We start from the raw sequence: 23,719 nt of genomic DNA on the forward strand, positions 1-23,719 counted from the left end.
TGACTCTTTCTTCTTTTACACAGGAAACACAGAGTCCAAACCTTCCTGTACTTCACTTCTTTAATTAGCAATGTGGTTCTTATCAGCATATTTCAAAGTTGATTTTATTAAAAAATACACAGAATCGTGCCATTATTTTCCATTTTATTATGAGAATTTTCAAACATCTATAGAAGCTGAAAGTATTATACCATGAACATGCATGTACCCACTGCCTAGGTTCTAGATAAAACCATTATTGCTTTACCACATAACTATCCATCTATCCATCCTTCTATTCATCCATCAATCCATCTAATTTTGTAATTCATTGAAAAGTCAGCTGAAGGCATACTTCACTTCTAAGCAGTTCAGCACACATATAATTAACTGGAGTTCAAGGTGTTTTTAAGGTAAAATTTGCGTACAGCACCATGCACAAATCTTGAATACTATTAAACAAATTTTGACAAATGCATACACTGTGTAACCTACCAGATTATAGAATATTACCATTATCTCCAAGATTTTCTCATGCCTTTAGTTTTCCCCACTGCTAACCCCTTAGAGGCAACCAGTGTTCTGATTTCTTTATTATAAATTATTATTTTCTAGAATTTTATGTAAATGGAATAACATCATACACTCTTCTATGCAAAGTTTCTTTCACTCAGAATAATGCTTTTAAGATTTGTCCAAGTCGTGTGTATTAGTACTTCATTCCTTTTTGTGACAGTGGAATATGTCACCATACGGATAGGATATACTACCGTTTGTTTAGCTACTCTCCTGGAGATGGACATTCAAGATGTCTCCAGGTTTTGGCAATGATTAATTCACTTTCTGTAAACATTCTGGTTTAAGTCTTTTTTTGTAGATGTATGTTTTTATTTCTCTTAAGTAGATACTTAGGAGCATAATTGCTGGCTCATAGGGATAGATGATCATGGGGTTTAGTTTTATAACAAACTATTAGAACTTTTTCCAAATTGGTTGTACTATTATCCACTTTCTCCAACAATATATGTGAGTTCTGGGACTCCAAATTTTTGCCAGCATTTGGTGTTGCCAGGTGGTTTAATTTGAGTGGGTATGTGGATGGTTAGTGGTATCTCATTGTGGTTTTAATGTGTATTTCCTATTTGTCTGCCCTTTTGCCAGTACCACATTCCTTTGATTATTGTGGGTTTATAGTAAGTCTTGAAGTCAGATAGTGAAAGTACTCCAAATGTGTTCTTTCTAAATAACGTTTTGACTATTCTAGAGCGTCGGGAGCTCAGCAGAGCTGAAAAAGAGTGCTGAGGACTCAGGTACTCATTTTAACATATTTTTAAAATTTCAAATTTTATTTTAGAGACAGGGGGTACATATGCAGGTTTGTTACATGGGTATATTGCACCCAGGTAGTGAGCCAATTAAAGCAACAAGCCCAAAAGGAAAGAGTTAAGTCTTTAATTACCTCCTTCAATAGTGTAAGCAAGAGTCTAAAGCCAGAGAAAGTACTGACTCCCCCTGTTCCATTTTTCTCTGTGGAAATGACCTGGTCAAGGGTTAGTTGGATTAGTACAGACATGGGTTTGTCTCACTGTTGGGGGACCCTGCAAGGAGAAAGTGGAAACTCACTGGGTACTCAGAGTGGAGAAAAGTGTCTTTAAATTTTCTCTTCCTCTCCTATTAGGAGGCCTTGACACAGGCACCTGAAGAAGACCTCTACATAGACCTCAGATAAAGAGACCTAAGAATGAAGGATCCTGAGCTGGCAATATAAATATGCACAAGGGCGTGACCAGCCAGGGGGTCCTTGACTGCAACTCCCTTCAAAGGCTGCAATGCATTGGCTGTGCACCAAGTCTGGGGTGGACAGAACAGCCTCTCCACACCCTGTAAACCTGCCAGGTAAAGCCTTTGTGATTACCTATGGCCTGAAACATCGTACATAGACTTCTAACCAGGAGTGGGACTTCTCATAAATTCTTTGTGTTCATATACCTTCTAGAATCAGCTTTTCAGTTTCTTAGAAAACAAAAACAGTTGAGATAACAATTTAGATTTTAATGACTGTAGATAAAATTTAGAGAGTACTAGTTTTAACATATTTAGTCTTTTTAAAATTCCCACTTTTATTTTAGATACAGGGGGTACATATGAAGGTTTGTTACACGGGTATACTGCACCCAGGTAGTGAACATAGTACCCAATAGGTAGTTTTTCAACCCATGTCAACCTCCCTCTCTCTTCCCCTCAAGTAGTGCCCAGTGTCAATTGTTCCCATGTTTATGTTCATGTGTGCTCAATGTTTAGTTCCCACTTGTAAGTGAGAACATGTAGTATTTGGTTTTCTGTTCCTGCATTAATTTACTTAGGACTATGGCCTTCAGCTCTATTTATGTTGCTGCGAACAAACTGATTTCATTCTTTTTTAGGGCTGTGTAGTATTCCATAGCATATATGTTTTCTTCATCCAATCTGTCATTGATAGGCACCTCAGTTGATTCCATGTCTTTGCTATTGTGAATTGCACGGTTTTGAACATGAGTGCATTTTGGTATAATATTTTAGTTTCCTTTGGATATATAATCAATAATGGGATTACTAGGTGGAAAGGTAGCTCTGTTTTAAATTATTTGAAAAATCTCCAAACTGCTTTCCTCAGTGCCTGAACTAATTTACATTTCCAGCAACAGTGTATAAGCATTCCTTTTGGGTGGAGTGTTCTGTATTTGTCTATTAGTTTCAACCGGTTAAGTGTTGAGTTTAAATCCAGCATTTCTTGGTTAGTTTTCTGTCTAACAATGATCTGTCTAACACTCTCAATGATCTGTCTAACACTGTCAGTGGAGTTTTGAAGTTTGCCACTGTTATTGTTTGGTTGTCTAAATCTTTTCATAGGCCAAGAAGAACTTGTTTTATGGATGTGGGTGTTCCAGTGTTGGATGCATATATATTTAGGATTGTTAGGTCTTCTTGTTGGATTGTACTCTTTATCATTATAGAAATGCCCTTCATTGTTTAACATCTGTTTTATCTAATATAAGAATAGCAACTCTTGTCCTTTTTTGTTTTTCATTTGCATGATAGATATATTCCCCTCTCTTTCTTTTGAGCCTGTGGATGTTGTTACATGTGAGATGGGTCTCTTGAAGGCATTGATGGCTGGGTCTTCTGTTTTTATCCAGTTTGCCACTCAATGTCTTTTAAGCAGGTGTTTAGCCCATTTATATTTAAGATTAGTATTGATATATGTGATTTTGATCTCATACCCATGTTGTTCGCTGGTTGTTATGTAGACTTGATAGTGTAGTTGCTTTATAGGGCCTGTGGGCTATGTGCTCAAGTGCTTTATGGCAGCAGGTTCTTTAGATTCCATATTCAGCACTCCCTTAAGGACCTTTTGTAAGGATGGTCTACTTAAATTTCCTCAGCATTTGCTTGTCTAAGGATTTTATTTCTCCTTCATTTTTGAAGCTTAGTTTGACAGGATATAACATTTTTAGTTGAATTTTTTTCAGGATGCTGAAAATAGTCTCCTAATCTCTTCCGGTTTATAAGTTTTCTGCTGAGAAGTCTGTGGCTAGCCTGATGTGGTTTCCTCTGTAAGTGACTTGACCCTTCACTCTAGCTGCCTTTATAATTTTTTCTTTTACCTTGACCTTGGTGAATCTGATGACTATGTGTCTTGGGGATAGTTGTCATATATAGTAACTAGCCAGGGTTCTCTGTATTTCTTGGAATTTAATTTCAACCTCTCTAGCAAGATTAGGCAATTTTTGGTGTTTTTCAAATATATTTTTGAAATTGCTTACTCTTTCTCCTTCTATTTTGGGAATGCCAATGAGTCATAGATTTGGTATCTTTACATAATCCTGTATTTCTTAGAGGTTTTGTTCATTTATTTGTTTATTTATTTATTTATTTATTTATTGACAGCGTCTCGCTCTGTCACCCAGGCTGGAGTGCAGTGGTGCTATCTCGGCTCACTGCAAGCTCTGCCTCCCGGGTTCATGCCATTCTCCTGCCTCAACCTCCCGAGTAGTTGGGACTATAGGTGCCTGACACCATGCCTGGCTATTCTTTTTTGTGTGTGTGTGTGTGTGTTTTTTAGTAGAGACAAGGTTTCACTGTGTTAGCCAGAATGGTCTTGATCTCCTGAACTCATGATCTGCCGGCCTCGGCCTCCCAAAGTGCTGGCATTACATGCATGAGCCCCTGCGCCCGGCTGGTTTTGTTCATTTAAAAAAAAATTTTTTTTTCTTTATTTTCGTCTAAGTTGATTCAAAGAACTGGTCTTCAAGGGTTGAGATTCTTTTCTCAGCTTGGTTTATTCTGTTGTTAATACTTCTTATTGCATTATTAAATTCTTGTAGTAAATTTTTGAGCTCTGGAAGTTTATTTTGATTCTTTCTCAAAATGGCTATTTCATCTTTCAGTTCTTGGATCATTTTACTGGGTTACTTGGATTCCTTGGATTCCTTTCTTCTTAATCTCAATGAGCTTCCTTTCTATCCGGATTCTGAATTCTGTGTTTGTCATTTCAGCCATTTCAGACTGGTTTTAAGAACCATTTCTAGGGAGCTAGTAACCCATTTGGCTGTAAGGGGATATTGTGGCTTTTTGAACTGCCAGAGTTCTTGTGCTGATTCTTTCTCATCTGCTAGGGTTGGTGTTCCTTTAACTGTGGTGTAAGTTGAGTATGGTCAGTTGGCTTCATTTCTGGATGCTTTCGGAGGGTCAGGGCTCTGTACAGAATCCACATTTGTGGGCGAATTCTTGCACCGGATTTCACATCCTGCATATATAAGCACGATAATTTTAGTGTTGTAGTTTGTGCTGTGATCCAGTAGAAGGCGCTTAAGAGGAATGGCCGGTAGCTAGGCTAACTTCCAGCTTGCGTGGCTCTTGGACTTTCTTGTTCACAGGCATGCTCTGAGGTGGGTGGGGGAGAGAGATGGCCCCCTCACAAGGTTTACTTCTAGGACTTGTGGGGAGCCACCTCCAATCCCTGGCACTGCACCTGCATTTCTTTTGTTAGGTGTTCCAGGCTGTAGCGGACTCTTGACGCAGAGGCTGCAACAATCCATAGACATGATTTATATTTCTGTATTTTAAAACTGTCTTTCATTTCCTTTAGCAACTATTTTTAGCTTTTTGTATACAAGTCTTGCACATCTTTGGCTAAATTTAAGTATTTTATGTTTTTTAATATAAATTCAGGTTTTAAAATTGAATTATCCAATTGTTTACCATTAGTATACAAAATATAAGTTTTATATGTTGTAATAGTAAATTAACGTATGAACTTATTAATACGAGTAGTTAATATTTAGGTTTCTTTTAATATTTGAATTAAATAGTTCTTTCATCTCTGAAAAAGGTTTTCCTTATCTTTTGATCTTTAGCTTTTTAGTATTTTTCTTGTTTTTATGTATCAGTACAATATGGAATAGAAGTGGTAAGAGTGAACATTATTGACTTGTTTATGATCTTGAACATGTTTAATATTTAAGAAATAAAAATGGGAAGATGTTTAATATTTCTGCCATTAAATGTGACATAAGCTGTTGGTTTCTTTCAGGTGCCTTATTAGATTGAAGAAGTCCCTTTTTTTAACCTAATTTTCTGAGTGTTTTTATCATAAATGAGTTTGGGATTTTACCAAATGTTTTCTATCTGTAGGTATAATCAAATAGATTTTTTAAAATGTGTTAATAAGATGAATTACACTGATTGATTTTTTAATATTAGACCAAACTTGCTCCTAGAATAGACACGATTTAAATATTTGAATAATATTTTTGGATTCTGTTTTGATTTTTATTTATTGGCTTTTAGCTACATTTCTTTAATATTTTCAGGGCTATTCTGGAAAATAAAGAATGATACATTTAAAACTATTTGTCTACTTAATGTATTGTAGAAGTTTACTTAAAATATAAGAAATTTGCAACTAATAGATCTGTTTTTGCTACTTCCATCCTTTAAGTTTTAGTGTCATTCTGTATTATATATATTTTATATATCCTATAGTACAATGATGAAGTTTTCACTTTAACTAGTCTTACATATTATATAGAATTTTTAAGATTCTTTAATATCTGACTACATTTCATTATTTCTTGTGCTCTTCATTTCTTCCTCACAATCCAAGCTTCCAACTGGTATTATTTCTTTTTCACCTAAGAGAATTCCATTGCCATTTACTATCATGTAGTTCTACTGTCAATGAATATTTTAATTTTATTTATACTCAGATAACTTTACTGTGGTATTTAAATTTTTTGCTGAATATTTTATATCAAATTCTGGGTTGACTTTTTCTATTTCTTGTAGCACTTTAAAGCTACAGTTCCCTTCTCTTCTGGTATTCACTTTTTTAAAATGAAAAATTATCGTTATTCATGTCATTGTTCCTGGTATGTATGATTTTTCTCTGGCTGTTTGAAGATTTTGTCTTATTTTGTAGTTTTGGACAATTTGACTGTGATGTGTCTAGGTAGGTGTTCTACAGATTATTTTTCTGAAATTCTTTTTATGTCTTTCAATATACTTTTAAATTAGACTATTTTTTAAAAATATTGTTTTTTATCCATGCTTTTTAACATTTATATCTCCTCTTCTTTCACTCTTACCCCAATTGCACGTATTTTGTACCTTTTGATATTTTTCTAAAGATCACTGAGGCCTTTAATTTTTTCATATTTTTTTCTCCTGTTCTCTAGATTTTGTAATTTCTATGGATATAACATCAAGTTTCTGAATCTTTCTTCTGTCATCTCTAATCTGCTCAAGTTTCATTTAGTGAGATTTTATTTAATTTTCAAATATTGCAGTTTAAATTTTAAATTTTTCATTTATTTTTAATAGTTTTCATTATTGTTATAAATGTTCCTATTATATTCATTATAAGAACATTTTCTTTTATATTCTTAAACATGATTATAATAGCTACTTTAAATTTCAGTCTACTAATTCCAGCATCCAGGTAAACTCAATTTGTATCCACTAATGGCCTCTTCATTCAAATTAGGTTGTGTGATTTCTTTTCTTCATATGCCTAGTAATTTTTGCATTATATCTTGGACATCGTCCACAATATGTCTAGATTTTGTTTTATCCTTCTAAGGATGGTTGGATTTTGTTTTAACAGGCATTTAACTTGGTTGGATTTATACTTCAAATTCTGTTTCCTATAGTGGGCAACAGCCGAAATCTCTATCTGGTTATTTTAGGTTTAGCACTGCTGATTACAGTATTCCTCTCACATGCATAGTTTAGGCCTCAACCTGAGATTCAAACAGAGTTTGTCTGGAGAACACTGGGTTGTTATTTTTTGGACTTTCCCTTTCTTGGCTGTCTTTCCTAACCCTACAGCTGGCTTTTTAATGGGTTTCTATTTGACTGGGAACTACTCTTCAGCAAAAAGCTACAAAAACAGAAAACTTACCTTTCATCCACGTGTTGACTTCCCTATCGTTTCTACCTGCTATTAGTTGCTTTGCAGTCCCTTAAGGTAGGCTTTAAAAATGCTTGTCCTGAGTTTATATTTGTTATTTGTGGCATGGGTCTTCCAAGAATTATGATGCCATTACCAGAACTGCATCAATCTTTTTAATGGCTTGAAAAATCAGCAGATTTTTGTCTTTTGGTTTCTACCTATATTTGATATTGCTGAATAATCTGGATTGGGATCACCTTCTCCAGGATAGATCTGGATTTTTAACAGGCCATGTAAACAAATGCTACAAAATTGTGGATGAGTTACTCAGATGTCTGATTTAATAGATACATAGTCTGCATTTTGGCGTTATTTGAAAATGCAACCCTGGAGTCCCTTTGCTTTAGTCTGGGCCAGTTGCTAATTAGTTCCACTGCCCAGCTTTTATCCTGACATTTTTCTTTGTTATTACTCTGAATGAGATTTTTTATTTCCTGTATCCCATTTTTTTTTTCTTTTTGGTTTCTTTTCTCAGTTTGCTGAGATATACTACCCAGTAATTTCCTAAGAAAGCTTGAGATAGAGGTAAATGTTTTGGATCCTAACATAATTAAAAATGTCTTTTTATTTGCATTTTATTGATATCTTGGGTTAGTAGAGAAATCTAAGATTAAAATGATTTTCTATCAGAATTTTATTGATATTTCTTGCATCTTTTTTTTTTAGAATTCAGTGTTGCCATTTAGAAATGTGATGTTATTCCACTTTTGCATTATCTATGACTTTTCTCTAAGTATAATTTTGATTTTTAACATTTTCCTTGTCTTTTGTAGTTTAGAATCATTTAGTCCCCAGTGTTCTGAAATCATGAAGGTATGCCTTAGTTTCAGTTGTTTTACAATAATCAGCCAACAACAGGCATTTTAAAATATGGAGGCTTACGTTTTTTCATTTCTGAGAACTAATTTTTATGGTATGATTTCTCTGATAATTTTTAAATTTTTTCTGGACTTTCTCTTGGACAGCCATTGATTCTCCTGTGTTCACCCTTCAAGTCACTTATATTTTCTTTGATGTTTTCTGTTATATAACTTCTTGATATTTTGTTCTATTTTCTGGGATGTTATATCAAGTTTTCTTTTGACCCTTATTTTAAAATTTTATTTTGGCTTTCTTAAAGTTTCTCCCCGGAAAAAAAAATATATATATACATACATACATAATACACATACACATATAAATATGTGTGTGTGTGTGTGTGTGTATATATAATCTTACTCTGTTTTAGGGATGACATGTTTCTTATATCTGTCTTGGATAGAAACAATCATTTATGTGATTGCTATTTAGAACTCCACCTTTGTTTCTCTGTATTTCATATGCTTGCCTCAATTTTCTTTGTTCCCACAATTTACTTCATTTCTTTTCCTTTTTCTGTTTCTTGTTTTTTATTTTGTTTTTCTCTTCTTTCCTTTAATGTCTGTCTCTTTTGCTTTCTATCATAAATGTTAAGAAACTTTGTATACTAATGATCTTTGCTTGTATATTGATTTTTAAGAGTAAAGCACTAAAAACGTGACTGGAAGCCTGGTAATATGGATGGCACTTGTTCACTAGGAGATTTTACTTGAAGAGATTTGGCAGGAAACCAGTCGTGTCATAAGGGACACTGAAATATCAGTATTTGTAAGTCTCTTTTCTGGGGGTGCTCAATTTCTTCAAATAAAAATATATTATTATGCTACTGTAGGTATAGTTACCTAGTTGTTCTGTGCCAAAGGCAGTGGAGAGGTGTTGAGAGTTAATTCCCCCATGGGTCTCTGACATTTCTACAATCATATATCAACTTTTCGTTTGGACTGTCTTGTCAAGAATGTTTGTATAGCAATCAGCCTGGAAGATAGAGATAACATCTCCCTCTGGATCTGTTTGCTATCCAGGATAATAAACATAAGGTACCCCCGTGGGACAAAGATTGATCAGGTTTGAGAAAACCCACAGCATCCAGCAGCTGCTCTGTGTCACTGTTGTGGAACTGGGCAGAGGGGAAGGCATAGGTCTGTTATAGACATATGAAGCTCATGCTGCCTGCTGTGTTGAGAGTATTAAAAATGCTTTGTAATCCAGTAGTCTCTCATCTTCTGCTAGCGTTCATGGAATGCTGTCAAGCTAACCTCTTAGCTTGCAAGTGTGGTAAAATCTCATACCATTAACAGTTCTTAGCAAGAGAAACTGGATAATTGACTATATGAGACTATATATTTATATATCAATTATTCTCTTTGTCTTTAGCCCTACATCTCATACCACTCTTGATATGCCATGTAATTCCAAGGCTTGAGATCTTCTTATTTAGTTTCTTAGAATAAACTTTTAGTTTCCTGTCAAAAAAAAGAATGTTGGCTACTAGCATTTGATGTATTGCTTAGATGATCTGTGAAGGGTGAGGGTAAGGGATTTCTGTTTAATTTATAAACTAGTCATCTGTAACTCGATTTTCTGCTTTGGGTATCAACTACACACACTCTCTCTGGTCATAATTTTTAATAAATAAAATGGAAAAGCATATAATCAAAATTCAAAGAAAGAATATAGCTTTAATGTTCAGATATGGGCAAGCAATAGTTCTACACCTAGAAACTGTAAGTTAGTAAATTTAACATCAGCCCTCTTCTTACCCTACCATCCTACACATGCATAAAATATATTCATAACTGAATATTAAATATATAGATTCTTGAGCATTTGTAAAGCAGAATGGCAATAATTAAGAAGTAATATGAGTTCATTGAGGGCAAGGTCTTCTGAATACTTATCTATTATTTTTAGACAAGAATGTGATGTATGAGAACCATCACATTTCAGAGCATCTCAAACCATGGGCTCTGGCATTTTGTAAGTATTTATCTGTCTAATGTGACCATTAATAGACTGTAATTATTGATTTCTTTTCTTAGGTAGGTAACTGTGTGGTATCTGGCAATATGTATCTCATCCAAGATACTTGAGTATACATTTTCAATATATACTATGTGATATGGTTTGGCTGTGTCCCCATCCAAATCTCAACTTGAATTATATCTCTCAGATTTCCCATGTGTTGTGGCAGGGACCCAGGGGGAGGTAATTGAATCATGGGGGCTGGTCTTTCCTGTGCTATTCCCGTGATAGTAAGTCTCATGAGATCAGATGGGTTTATTGGGGGTTTACACTTTTGCTTCTTTCCCATTTTTGTCTTGCTGCCACCATGAAAGAAGTACCTTTTACCTCCTGTCATAATTCTGAGGCCACCCCAGTCATGTGGAACTGTAAGTCCAATTAAATTTCTTTTTCTTCCCAGTGACAGGTATGTCTTCATCAACAGTGTGAAAATGGACTAATACAGTAAATTGGTACCAGTAGAATGCGGTGTTGCTGAAAAGATACCCAAAAATGTGGCAGCAACTTTGGAACTGTGTAACAGGCAGAGGTTGGAACAGTTTGGAGGACTCAGAAGAAGCAGGAAAATGTGGGAAAGTTTGGAACCTCCTAGAGACTTGTTGAGTGGCTTTGACAAAAATGCTGATAGGGATATGGATATGAACAATAAGGTCCGGGCTGAGGTGGTTTCAGACGGAGATGAGGAAGTTGTTGGGAACTGAGGCAAAGGTGACTCCTGTTATGTTTTAGCAAAGAGACAGGTAGCATTTTGTCCCCACCCTAGAGATTTATGGAACTTTGAACTTGAGAGAGATGATTTAGGGTATCTAGCAGAAGAAATTTCTAAGCAGCAAAGCATTCAAAAGGTGACTTGGGTGCTATTAAAAGCATTCAATTTTAAAAGGGAAACAACATAAAAGTTCAGAAAATTTGCAACCTGATGATGCAGTAGAAAAGAAAAACTGATTTTCTGAGGAGAAATACAAGTCAGCTGCAGAAATTTGCATAAGTCGCAAGGAGCCTAATGTTAATCCCCAAGACCATGGGGAAAATGTCTCCAGGCCATGTCAGAGACCTTCATGGCAGCCCTTCCCATTACAGGCCTAGAGGTCCAAGAGGAAAAAATGGTTTCATGGGTGGGTCCCAGCCTCCCCATGCCATGTGCAGCATAGCGACTTGGTGCCCTGTGTCCCAGCTGCTCCAGCCTGTATGAAAGGGGCCAACATAGAACACCGGCTGTAGCTTCAGAGGGTGGAAGCCTTGGCATCTTTCATATGATGTTGAGCCTGTGAGTGCACAGAAGTCAAGAATTGAGGTTTGGGAACCTCCGCCTATATTTCAGAAGATGTATGGAAATGCATGGATGCCCAGGCAAAAGTTTGCTGCAGGGATGGGGCTCTCATAGAGAACCTCTGCTAGGGCAGCGCAGAAGGGAAACGTGGGGTTGGAGCCCCCACTCAGAGTCCCTACTGGGGTACTGCCTAGTGGAGCTGTGGGAAGAGGGTCACTGTTCTCCAGATCCCAGAATGGTAGATCCACTGACAGCTTGCACCACGTACCTGGAAAAGCCACAGACTTTCAATGCCAGCCCGTGAAAGCAACCAGGAGGGAGGTTGTACCCTGGAAAGCCACACGAGTGGAGCTGCCCAAGACCATGGGAATCCCCCTCTTATACCAGCGTGACCTGGATGTCAGACCTGGAGTCAAAGGAGATCATTTTAGAGCCTTAAAATTTGCCTGCCCCACTGGATTTCAGACTTTCATAGGAACTATAACTCCTTTGTTTTTGACATTTCTCCCATTTGGGATGGCTGTATTTACCTGATCCCTGTACTCCCATTGTATCTAGGAAGTAACTAGCTTGTTTTTGATTTTACAGGCTCATAGGTGTAAGGGACTTGCTTTGTCTCAGATGAGACTTTGGACTGTGGACTTTTGGGTAATTGCTGAAATGAATTAAGAATTCGGGAGACTGTTGGGAAGGCATGATTGGTTTTGAAATGTGAGGACATCAGATTTGGAGGGGCCAGGGGCAGAATGATATGGTTTGACTGTGTCTTCATTCAAATCTCTACTTGAATTGTATCACCCAGAATTCCCACGTGTTGTAGGAGTTACAACACCCAGAGGGAGGTAACTGAATCATGAGGGCCAGCCTTTCCCATACTATTCTCATGATAGTGAATAAGTCTAATGAGATATGAAGGGTTTATCAGAGGTTTCCGCTTTTGCTTCTTTCTCATTTTTCTCTTGCTGCCACCATGTAAGAAGTGCCTTTCACCTCCTGCCATGATTCTGAGCCCTCCTCAGCCATGTGGAACTGTTAAGTCCAATTAAACCTCTCTTTCTTCCCAGTCTCAGGTACGTCTTTATCATCAGTGTGAAAACAGACTGATACATTATGTAATGATTATACACCCCTCATTACATTTTCTCTTTCTTTAAAGATATCTTGCGGCTTGCTTTTTGATGTTTTCATTAGTGAATAGTACCCCTTCAGGGTCCCAGGTTAAATAAGACAGCATCCATTGGATAGAACAGATACCAGTTTATTCTACCGAAAGTTTGAGCATACAGGAAATCTCCCTCAACTTTCTGCCACTGATATCTGAGTGAACTGAGCCAGTTCTGATGCCCTCAACAGAGGGCAGAAGAGATCTATGTTATATCTAGATGCTTGTCACTGCCTTTTATAGGGAATGATGGGACGAAGAAATCCCTTTGACTGTTAGTTTCTTGCTATTTCTGTTTTAATGAATTGAAATTAATTGAAGAAGATCTAGCACAGATGAGAAGACATTTCCCAATTTTTCAAGCCATACAAAATTGGCTAGGTCAATTAGGAGGATACTGGAAAATTGAGATAATTTAATTTTAGCAACAAGTTTTCAAAGTTGTCAATGTTAATCTTATGATATGATGGTAACATGGGGAATAAATGATACAATGCATCTACAGCTGGCTTAATAGTGATTATCAAAGAAGGTTGTAAAACACTCACAACGAATATGACTATGTCCACTTGTCCACCACTAACAAGACCCAGTTTCTGCTCTTAAGCCTTTATCCTTCTACTTCAAAATGGAGGTGTTAGAAGTTTGTGCTAAGGCATGAAAAATGTCTTTGGTGCTATGGCTATCCTGCTGGCACGAAGTTAGAAGGTCCCCTTCTCTGGCTGTGTGGATTACATCTTTGCCCTAATGGTTGGGTTTAGAACACATTCAGCTGAGGATGGAAATATGCCAATCTTGGTTTCAATTATGTTATTATTTAAAAAAATATATAGAAACATGCCTTTTCCACTAACTTTTCAGCTGTGTGGCTATAGGCAAGTCATTTAAATTTAGGTTTAATTACACTTCACTTATTTAAATTTATTTTCAGTTAGGAGAAAATAATACCTGTATGTCAGGGTTGTTGTATGTTATATGTATAAACTACTTGTGATATCGCAGTGGTCTCTAGAGAAAAAAAATTTCTTCCTTCTCTAAATTTTCCTTGTTCCCTGCAAGAAGAGGCCAGACTTCTTCCCAGCCGTGTCCCAGCAAAGAGCCCTGTTAATACTACCATTCAACAAAAATTAATTTATTTTGTTATATTTTCCCAAATCACATAATTTAAAACATTACTTAAAAGACATAGAACCAACCCAAATGCCCATCAATGATAGACTGGATAAAGAAAATGTGGCACGTATACACCATGGAACACATGCAGCCATAAAAAGGAATGAGATCGTGTCCTTTCCAGGGACATGGATGAAGCTGGAAGTCATCATCCTCAGCAAACTAACACAGGAACAGAAAATCAAATACCGCATGTTCTCACTCATAAGTGGGAGTTTAACAGTGAGAACTCATGGACACAGGGAGGGGAACAACACACGCAAGGGCCTGTTGGGGATGGGGGACCAGGGGAGGGAGGGCATCAAGACAAACAGCTAATGCTTATAGGGCTTAAAACCTAGATGACAGGTTGATAGATGCAGCAAACCACCATGGCACATGTTATACCTATGTGAAAAACCTGCACATTCTGTGCATCTATCCCCAAACTTAAAGTAAAACTAAATAAACAAACAAACAAACATTGCTTACTTGGAGATTTAGAGTATCAATTTTTATGTTCTGTGAATTTGTTGGTCTCCTAATGTGAGGTATGTTAATGTATGTTTAGTGAAATAATGGTTTACATTTTCTTAATTATTCTCTGTACCCTCATGGTAAACATCCATGATCTTTTATGTGCTTTTAAAAGTCTATTCTGTGGGCCGGGCGCGGTGGTTTATGCCTGTAATCCCAGCACTTCGGGAGGCCAAGGTGGGCGGATCACGAGGTCACGCGTTTGAGACTGGCCTGACCAACATAGTGAAACTCCATCTCTACTAAAAATAACAAAAATTAGCCAGGCATAGTGCTGTGCACCTGTAATCCCAGCTACTCGGGAGGCTGAAGCAGGAGAATCACTTGAACCTGGGAGGAGGAGGTTGCGATTAGCCAAGATTGTGCAACTGCACTCCAGCCTCAGCAACACAGCAAGACTCCAATTCAAAAAGAAGGAAAAAAAAAAGTCTATTCTCTAAACTGTGAACTCCCCCTAGTGAACACTTTTTCATTCGTTTTTCTAAATTCAAACCGCCTATTCCAATCTACAATCCTTTCGCCCTCTTTAGATGTCTTCTCTTACTCACTTTGATGTTTGACATGCCCTCTCTGCCTATTTTCATTTTTTTCATTTTTTATGTGTTCTTCCTCTCTCCCTGGGCTGCATTTTCTTAGCAAGGTGAGGCTGTGTTGGAGGGAGCAGGTGGTAACCATGCGAGAAGAGAAGCTGAGTCTAGCATAGCACTCTTTCTACCAGGGACTCAATTGAGGTGATGACCCCTGTAATGGAAATGGTCCCACATAGCCCTGAGAATGGATGCACAGTGCTGATATCTGTTCCCATCTCTTGCAGTTGATCTTCTGAGTCTGGACAATACTTGCTATAAGAAATAAATAATCTGTGGGAAAATGTAGGACTCTCAGAAACCCTGAAGATTCACTAAATATGAAAGTTTGTAGATACAGTGTTCTGTTATTTAACCCTTTTCCTGCTTAGTAAAAAAAGTGCAGCTCCCTGCCAGCATTCATTTAATTTGACATAAACACGCTCTTTGAGGCTGAAGTAAATCTAACTGATTATCAACATGAAAATAAAATATAAAAACTGTTCTTGGAATTATTTCTAAACAGAACTTGCCTCTAATCCTAACGTCACAGAAATGTGTATAATAATCAGTAATTGATAATTTTTTTTGCATGGGAAAATTTCAAAGCACAGAACAACAGAAAGTGGAACATCACATTCCACAAAAAAAATATTGCCGTTCTCTACAGATCTTGCCATCTTGCCATCCTCATCGTTGTGTGAGCAGCAAAAGTTGCAGTGACCAGTTGGGTTTTTTTCTTTGATGTTGGTGGTAATGCTCTTGGGAAAATGTCTTCCAGTCAGGTGAAGAGGAGGAGGTGTGACATCATCAGACCATGGACGACTTCAGAGACATTGCTGCCCTGGCTTGTGATGTTTTTTCAGCACCCTTTTAATCAACGTCAGTCTGAAGTTTCTATGGCTAATCGTGTGCTCCGAATGCTCCTTCTCAAACAGGATGTAGGAGTTAAGCACTGTAATCTTTAGAAGGCGGCCAAAGAATTTATTGTATCAAACCTTGTGTGTCATCTCAGGGGAAACGCTGCAGTGGCAAGCACCGCTACAGTGTATTCTCGGGGCAAAAGGGAAAGGATTTTAATGATATTCTGGGAAGATGTGCTTTCTCTGTTCTGGATGTTGACCTCAGCCAGGAGAATTGTGATTCCTGCCTTTCCTCAGGGAAAGAATCTTCGTCTTCATTCCAGTAGAATCTCTCACAGAAACATTTGCAGGGTATTTCTTTCTTTTGATAGTTTCTCTTCCCTCATTTACTTGTATTCAAAATCAGCTCAAGTCCTATCTCATACAAACTTAATCTTGAATACTGTAATACATATTGATTATATTTTTTTCTCTGACTTCTTCCACACAAAAGTTTAGCACTGAATCAAAATATGTTTTCAGATACCTGTTTTGTCTTGCCAATAATAATTGTGCAAGTGCTCTGCAGTTTGGGATTTTTAACACCCTTTAGATTTATTTGTATTTCCAAAGCACTGTTAATTTTTACTGACAGAAGAGCATGTGTTTTATTCTTCAAAACAAATACACACTTTTTCCAGAAGAGTGTGAGTGCAGTTATAGCCAAATTCCTACCACCTTCTGCAGCATAGTTTAAACCTTCTGTGATCAGAATTTTTTTCCAGCAAAATAAGATTGATCAGAGAACCTGGAAGAAGACTTGTTTTAATCAGAGTTTTTCTCTTTCAAACTTGAATGAACAGAATTCAAATTCCACACACTTTCTCTTGAATCAGCACATGGACAGTAAAAATCATCAAAAGAATTTAGAATATGTTAAATTCAACCAAGAGCAAATTACTAAGTGAAATTACTAAGTGAAACACCACTTAGTGATAGTGAAATATCAACCAAGAACAAAACACTAAGCAAAGTAGAAAATCACAGTAAGAGAGACAAGGATAGAAAAGGGCAGGTAAAATTAACGAAACGGTAGAACAGGGCTACGGTGTGAATATGCGAGAAGACTTCTCCTCCTTGTTGGGGCTCGTGAATTTACAACACGTTAGACTGGGGGGATTAAATCCAGAACAGTCCCTGACTTGTATAGGGGTGAAAAATAATACCTCATTCTCTCCTTGCAAAGAAGTATGCTTATGGAGCTAGTTTCTCCTTAGCGGCCACTTTTTTCTATTTAGCACGAATGTGCCATTGGAGTCAGCACCTGCCCTGAGTTAGGGCCTCTTCTCTCTTACATCTGCTCTTTTTGTGCAGAGAGTATGTGGCTGTGCTGTGCTGTGGATAAACTGCTGGCACAGAGGTACATAGATGTCTGGTTGGTGCTGGCGGACCCCAGAATCAGGGAGAAGCGCTCCTTCTTCTCTCTAGAGACACTGTACCCCTCAGGAATATCTCCTTTTTCGTTCAGTTTAACATCATATGAGAAATAGATCAGCCGTAGCCCCAGACCTGGGTCTTGTCGATACCAGAACATTCTTTCATGGTCCATATCCTGGACACATTCCAGAAAAACTTTCTCTCCTGTCCTTTTGATTAGATATCTTGAGCTCTGGGTTACTTTCACATCCACGAGGCCTGTGAGAGGCAGAAAGCAAGGGTGAAAAAAACAGGCCACCAGGGAGCCTGAGGAGAGAAAAACTTTGTATACAAGACCTCGAAATAGTAGGCCAGGAGTTGCCACCAACTCCCCAGACCCAACGACTCCCAGGACTCACCTACAGCCAGGAAACAAAAGGCCACATAACAGAGGAGCCTGGTTCCCATGGCTGCTTTGAAGAAATAATAGGTCTTCTCCCAGGGCCAGGCTGTGGGTTGACGGTTTGTGATGTCATTGTCCCAGCCCACACTCATAATCCCTCAGCCATTGTCTAGACTAGAAAGGGTCTAGAGGTGCTAGAGAGTGAAGGGCATCCCTTGTGCTCACGGAAGTGTCACTGTATGTGTGTGCACATATAGAAAAGAGTTGACACAGTGGGCCTGAAACTGCCATCCTTAGAAGGGCCTGCTTGCATAGTTGGCTCTTGATTTGCATCTGCGAACTTAAATTTTGGGAGTTTTCCCACCATCAGTAACTGGTACGCATGGCTTAGTGTGCCTAGACTGCTTGCACAAACCATGTGGGTTAGGCTGAACACCTGCTTTACTGCAAGTCTGGAATTCTGCTGCATGATAGGCAGAGGGTGCCAATGTGATTAGCTGAATTATTTTGCGAGGGCTGCCATAAGTCACCACAGACCGGGTCATTTAAACAACAGAAATGTATTTTCTCACACTTCTGGAGACTAGACATCCAAGATCGGGGTGTCAGCAGAGTTGGTTTCTCATGGAGCCTCTCTCATTGGCTTGTAGATGGCTTCCCCCTGTGTCTGCACATTGTCTTCCCTCTATGCATGTTTGTGTCCTAATTTCCTCTTATAAGGATCCTAGTCATATTAGTGAGGACCTCATTTAACCTTAACCACCTCTGTAAAATCCTTATCTCCAAACATAGTCATGTTCTTAAGTACTGGAGGCTGGGATTTCAACATATGAATGTTTAATGATACAATTCAGCACCTAACACCAGCCACCAAAAGTATTGGAGGTGCTGAATCTCTAATGAGCTTCCCTGGGCAGAAAGGTTGTTCTTACATTGCTGCATTGTTACTGTTGGGGTGAGAGTGTGCTCTCTCGCGGAAGAAGAGAACATAAGAGAACATGGTGGAGTTTGGAGAAACTCCAAACTTTGTTCCTTGTTATCATAGTATTCTTACTACATCTTTGTGATACATCTTTGCTATGAGTACAAGCACAAGGTCCAATGAGTTCTTCTGGTGAGTCTCAGTCTTTGAAAGTGAAGGTAATTTTTCTCCTGACCAGCCTTACCATTCTCTCTCTCTCTCTCTCTCTCTCTCTCTCTCTCTGTCTCTCTCTCTCTCTGTCTCTCTCTTTCCCCTCACTCTCAAAATATATTTTATTGAGAGCAGTCTTAGTTTCTCATACAATATACTTAATAATTACTACAAGTAGCATATTGGTTAACCGGGCAGGCTTTGGAACTATGCTGCCTGGGTTTGAACCTGGTTCAAATCCACATGTGTAGGTTCATGTGAGTGCTCACATGTGTAGGTTTACCTGATGGGGTTGGGGAGAAGGTGGTATACCAATAATGGGCTGGTAGATGTGTTCAGCCCCAGGTGCAAGCGATAAAGGGTGCAAAGCATTTTAAAACAATCATAAAACCCAGGTGAAATGGTTTTGCTTTTATTATCACCAAGTGCCAGGAATTCTAAATAGTTTGGTGATAAAAGACTCCTTCAATGCAACATTTGTCCTTCTGGGACTGGCTTATTTCACTTAGCATTATGTCAAACACAGAGAAGCGGAGAGCAGAATGATAATTGCCAGGAAAGTGGGAGAAGGAAGTGCTGAGTTGCCATTCAATTGGCATAAAGTTTCCACTATACAAGATAATTATGTTCTAGAAATCTGCTATACAACATTGTCCCTATAGTTAACAATATCATATTGTACATTGGTTTTGTTTAAAGGTTAGATTTCATGCTCAGTGTTATTCCCACAATAAAAAGAAATCTCACCAAGTAATTTTGGTACACATTGAGAACCACTGATCAAAACAAAAGGGTGAGCTACAACTGTCAGTGTGATGCTTATACTGCATGTTCCAGTAACACTTTACTTGTGGTTATTTTGCTAACATTATTCATTAAAACTTTCTAATGGTCCAAACAGGTTTTGAAACTGTATCCATGCATAGTATGAATCAATCAGAGTCATACAATAGTTTTTAAGTTGTTTGTGATAATATAAAATAGTTATCATAATTATTCAGACTATATTCCTTAGTTTTGACTTTACTGTTAATATCTAATGTCTAATCCAACAGACTTGGCCTTACCATAAATCAAGCATACTGACAGCCAAACAAACACCTTTGAACAGCTACAGCTACCCCACACAAACACCTTTGAACTTCAGTTTCACCAGACTATTTGCTTACACAAAGAACTTTACATCCATAAACATTCTTATCTTTAGTACATTTTTTTTTTTATTTTACAAGATGTGAAGTCTCAAAGTTTCTATTGGCGAAATCTGTAACTGCATAGTGTAGCCTAACCTGCTTAAATGAGAAGTATAAGACTAAGATTAAAATTGTCCCCTGAGACACAGGTAAACAAAAAGGGAAGCGTGTGGGGCCCCATAGAGGATCCCTGAAGACCATAATGTAGAATGCAACCTTCTCTAGTAGGTGGTGTGAAGGGCACTGGATTGATACAGGTCAATTCTAATAAAGAGCCCAGGCTGAGGAAGCCCTATTGAAACAGCAAATGAGAAGGAAGGGAAAGAGGACATTGACAGCTCCATCTCACAGGTGCACCGTGATCTGGGGATAGACTTTTTCTTTTCTTTTCTTTTTTTTTTTTTTTTTTGAGATGGAATCTCATCCTATCGCCCAGGATGGAGTATAGTGGTACGATCTTGGCTCACTGCAACCTCCACCTCCTGGGTTCATGAGATTCTTCTGCCTCAGCCTCCCAAGTAGCTGGGACTATAGGTGTGCACCACCATGCTTGACAAACTTTTTGTATCTTTAGTAGAGACAGGGTTTCACCATGTTGGCCAGGCTGGTCTCGAACTCCTGACCTCGTGATCCACCCACCTCAGCCTCTCAAAGTGCTGGGATTGCAGGCATAAGCAACTGCGCCAGGCCAGGGATGGACTTTTACAGACTGGGGCTCTCAGAGCTCCCTAAGTCTCAGTGCAAGGAGCTGGGAAAGGCCCCTAAGTGTTTCTGTGGTGGCAGTGGCTTCCTCTGGTAAGGGCAGGCTCTGGAAGGTAAGACCATCTCTCCCCTTGTGGCAGCCTTTTCTGTGCAGAGAGGAAGTGGCTTGTGCAGTGCTTCGGGTTAACGGCTGGCTGTGTCTGCGAAGAGCTGGATGTCTGTAGACTGCAAGCAATAGAACTTAAAGTATATGAAAAAAAAAAGAAGAAAAAGAAATGCTCAGTCTTATCTCAAGAGACACAGGTCTATTAGAGACTTTCTATTTGTTTGTACTCTAAGCACCAACTGAGAAATAGATTAGTTGGAGCTTCATTCCTGGCTCTTGTCTGGCTCAGCACATATGGGTCATAAAACATATTCTGATTGTATTATAGTACTTTCTTTTCTGACTGTGAAACTTGATAAACTGAAATTTCAGTGACACCAGCATTCATGGACATTGTGGCTAAAAAGAGAGAACTTAGGAAATATACTGATGTGTAACCACCAGAAAAAGGCTTAATGTAGGGTCTAGCAAACCAAGTTCAAGGACATCATACCTGTACCCATGACCTACCTATTCCAAAGAGGCAAAAAGCTATAGAACAGAGAAGTCAACGGCTGGTGAGTTCATGGTGGTGTCTCAGTGTTGGTGTTAGCTCTGGGTGTTAGAAGAACACACGGCAGAGAAATAACCCAGTCAATGATTCAAGGAAATCGTGCTAGAGGAAGTGACTTCTAAATTGGTCTATGAATTGGTCCCCGATCCTGGAGTCACTCAGTCCAGACCTCTCTGTACGTTTGCACCAGCAGTTTATTCACAGCATTGCACAGTCAGCTGCAGTCTGCACAAAAAGAGCAGCTGTAAAAACAGATGAATACCAGAGAGATATGGTATTCTGGGTAGAGTGACCATTGTAGATGAAGACCCAGGAGTGAGTCAGCAGCGGACATATTTGCGGACCTGTGAGAAGTGGGATATTTCTGGAGTAGATGCAGGCAGTTGTGGTAGTTGAAGGATAGGGGAAGTCGGTGTTAGAAAGGTGGGCGGATTTGCAAAGGTCACATAATGGAGGGGCTGAGAGACTTGCAAACTAACATGAACTTGAGACTTTAGCTAGTTAATAGAAATAAGCCAAACGGTTAGCTTGAGGGAGTGATTGTGGGTGGGGGTAGGTCGCAGGTTTGCAGGTGGGGTGGCTACTTGGAAGGTGGCTAGAGGGATCCAGGTGAGATCAGTGAAGTTAGTAAAATTTGTGAGGAATTTACTACTCAGAAGAATGCAGGATGGGGTGGTGGATTTGGTGTGGAAGGGGAAAGTCAGAGAGACAGTGAAGATCAGTCTTGCATCTCTGACTTGGGCATTTGGACCGTCTGCTGAGAGGAAGAAAATAGGAGGTGTCGGGTTTCATCAATAACTTCAAACATGGTGTTCCTCCAAGTGACAAAATCTCTGGAATAGGACCTGGAGGTCCTGTTCAGGACCTATACAGGACCAAATATTGTTGAGACCCACTAGATTGTAAATGGAGTCTTCATTTTGGGCAACAGCTTAGTTGAATTTAAAGATTTAAGCTCCACAAGAAGAAAGGATTGGAGAGTACCCTGGCAGTAGAGCTAACTCAGCTTGTCCTGCCCAACTTTGAAACCTCATTGGTACAGCAGGTAGAGGATGGACCCCTGGTTCCACAGAGCGGCTGCATTGCAGAGTCCCTGAGGCTGGGAAGTGGGGAAGGGCTTCTGTGGGATGATGGAGGAAGTTTATCCTGTTGGTCGGCGAGGGGTCTCCTGAAGGAGGAGTCTCCTTGTTCTTGCAGCTACCCTCTGTTTTTGTGCAGAGAGCAGCTGACTGTGCAGCACTGTGGATAAACTGCTGGCACAGAGGTACAGAGAGGTCTGGCTGGGGCTGGGCGACTCCAGGATCAGGGGGAAATTCCTCTTCTCTTTTCGAGAGACGTTGTACCCTTCAGGAATATCTCCCTTATCAACCATCTCAACATTAACTGAATAGTAGATCTGCCTCAGGCCCAGTCCTGGGTCTTGTCGATACCAGGACATATACTCATGGTTCATATTCTGAGAACAAGTGACTGTCAACTTCTTTCCAGTCACTGTGATGAGGTATCTTGGGTTCTGGGTCACTTGGGCTTCCAAGGGGCCTGTAAAGGAAGGGGACAGAGTTAGAGGCAGAGCTGAGGGGGATCTCCAATGCTGAAGCCTTTAGGAGACACCTTGGGTTGAGGCCTACAAAATAAGGCCAAAAGTTGCCCACGTGTTCTGGGACTTACCTGCTCCTAGAAGGCAAAGGACCACATAGCCAAGGAGCTGGGGGCCCATGGCAGCATCAGGCAGGTGTCTGCCAGTTCTGGGGGCTCCAGTTGGTTTCTGTAATGTCTCCACCTCTTCAGCTATTTGGGCCTCAGAAACGTTTTCAGGAGAGAAACCACTCCCACTTCAGCTCAGAGGGCTGAAGTGTACAAAGGCAACACAGCCAACCCAGGCTGAGGACATTTGTGATCAATGTCATTTTCGTTAATCTGTGTGAGGCTGCTTCTTTTATACATGTGCTGCATTTTCTTGTTAATACAGTCTTGTACAAATTGTCAAATATTTATGTATTTTGGATCTCAGGGTATAAAGTGGTGTAACACATTTGATTATCACTTAGAAGTATGAGAACATAAAGCTTATGCTATTGAAAGCTGCATTTTCTTTTTTTTCTTTTTCTTTTTTTTTTTTTTTTTGAGACAGAGTCTCACTCTGTCACCCAGGCTGGAGTGTGGTGGCATGATCTTGGCTCACTGCAACCTCCACCTCCCGGGTTCAAGCAATACTCCTGCCTCAGCCTCCCCAATAGCTGGGATTCCATGAAAGCTGCATTATGATATTTTTTGAAGTCATTTCTACTCTGGCAGAAAAAATTCCAAGTATATCCCTGACTTCATTTATCCACT

General features: G+C 39.0%; 1 long non-coding RNA gene and 2 gene segments (V, D, J or C); 1 reads left to right on the forward strand and 2 right to left on the reverse strand.

Moving 5' to 3' along the window:
- LOC105471236 (uncharacterized) overlaps window positions 1–14,215 on the forward strand; it is a 96,306-nt gene extending 82,091 nt beyond the window's left edge. The window contains exons 5-7 of the long non-coding RNA XR_011621891.1: window positions 1,244–1,289; window positions 1,658–1,875; window positions 10,752–14,215. This is a non-coding gene — a long non-coding RNA (uncharacterized lncRNA). The remainder of the gene's footprint in view (window positions 1–1,243; window positions 1,290–1,657; window positions 1,876–10,751) is intronic.
- A 1,362-nt stretch (window positions 14,216–15,577) lies between these two features.
- On the reverse strand, window positions 15,578–17,887 carry LOC139362704 (T cell receptor beta variable 28-like). The segment is given in 2 exon segments: window positions 15,578–17,575; window positions 17,716–17,887. Coding segments are annotated over 2 exon segments (480 nt in total).
- Window positions 17,888–22,393: 4,506 nt separating this feature from the next.
- On the reverse strand, window positions 22,394–23,157 carry LOC139362706 (T cell receptor beta variable 27-like). The segment is given in 2 exon segments: window positions 22,394–22,924; window positions 23,054–23,157. Coding segments are annotated over 2 exon segments (447 nt in total).
- Window positions 23,158–23,719: the final 562 nt, after the last annotated feature.

This window comes from Macaca nemestrina, chromosome 4 (genome assembly GCF_043159975.1).
Source record: "Macaca nemestrina isolate mMacNem1 chromosome 4, mMacNem.hap1, whole genome shotgun sequence".
Taxonomy (NCBI): domain Eukaryota; kingdom Metazoa; phylum Chordata; class Mammalia; order Primates; family Cercopithecidae; genus Macaca; species Macaca nemestrina.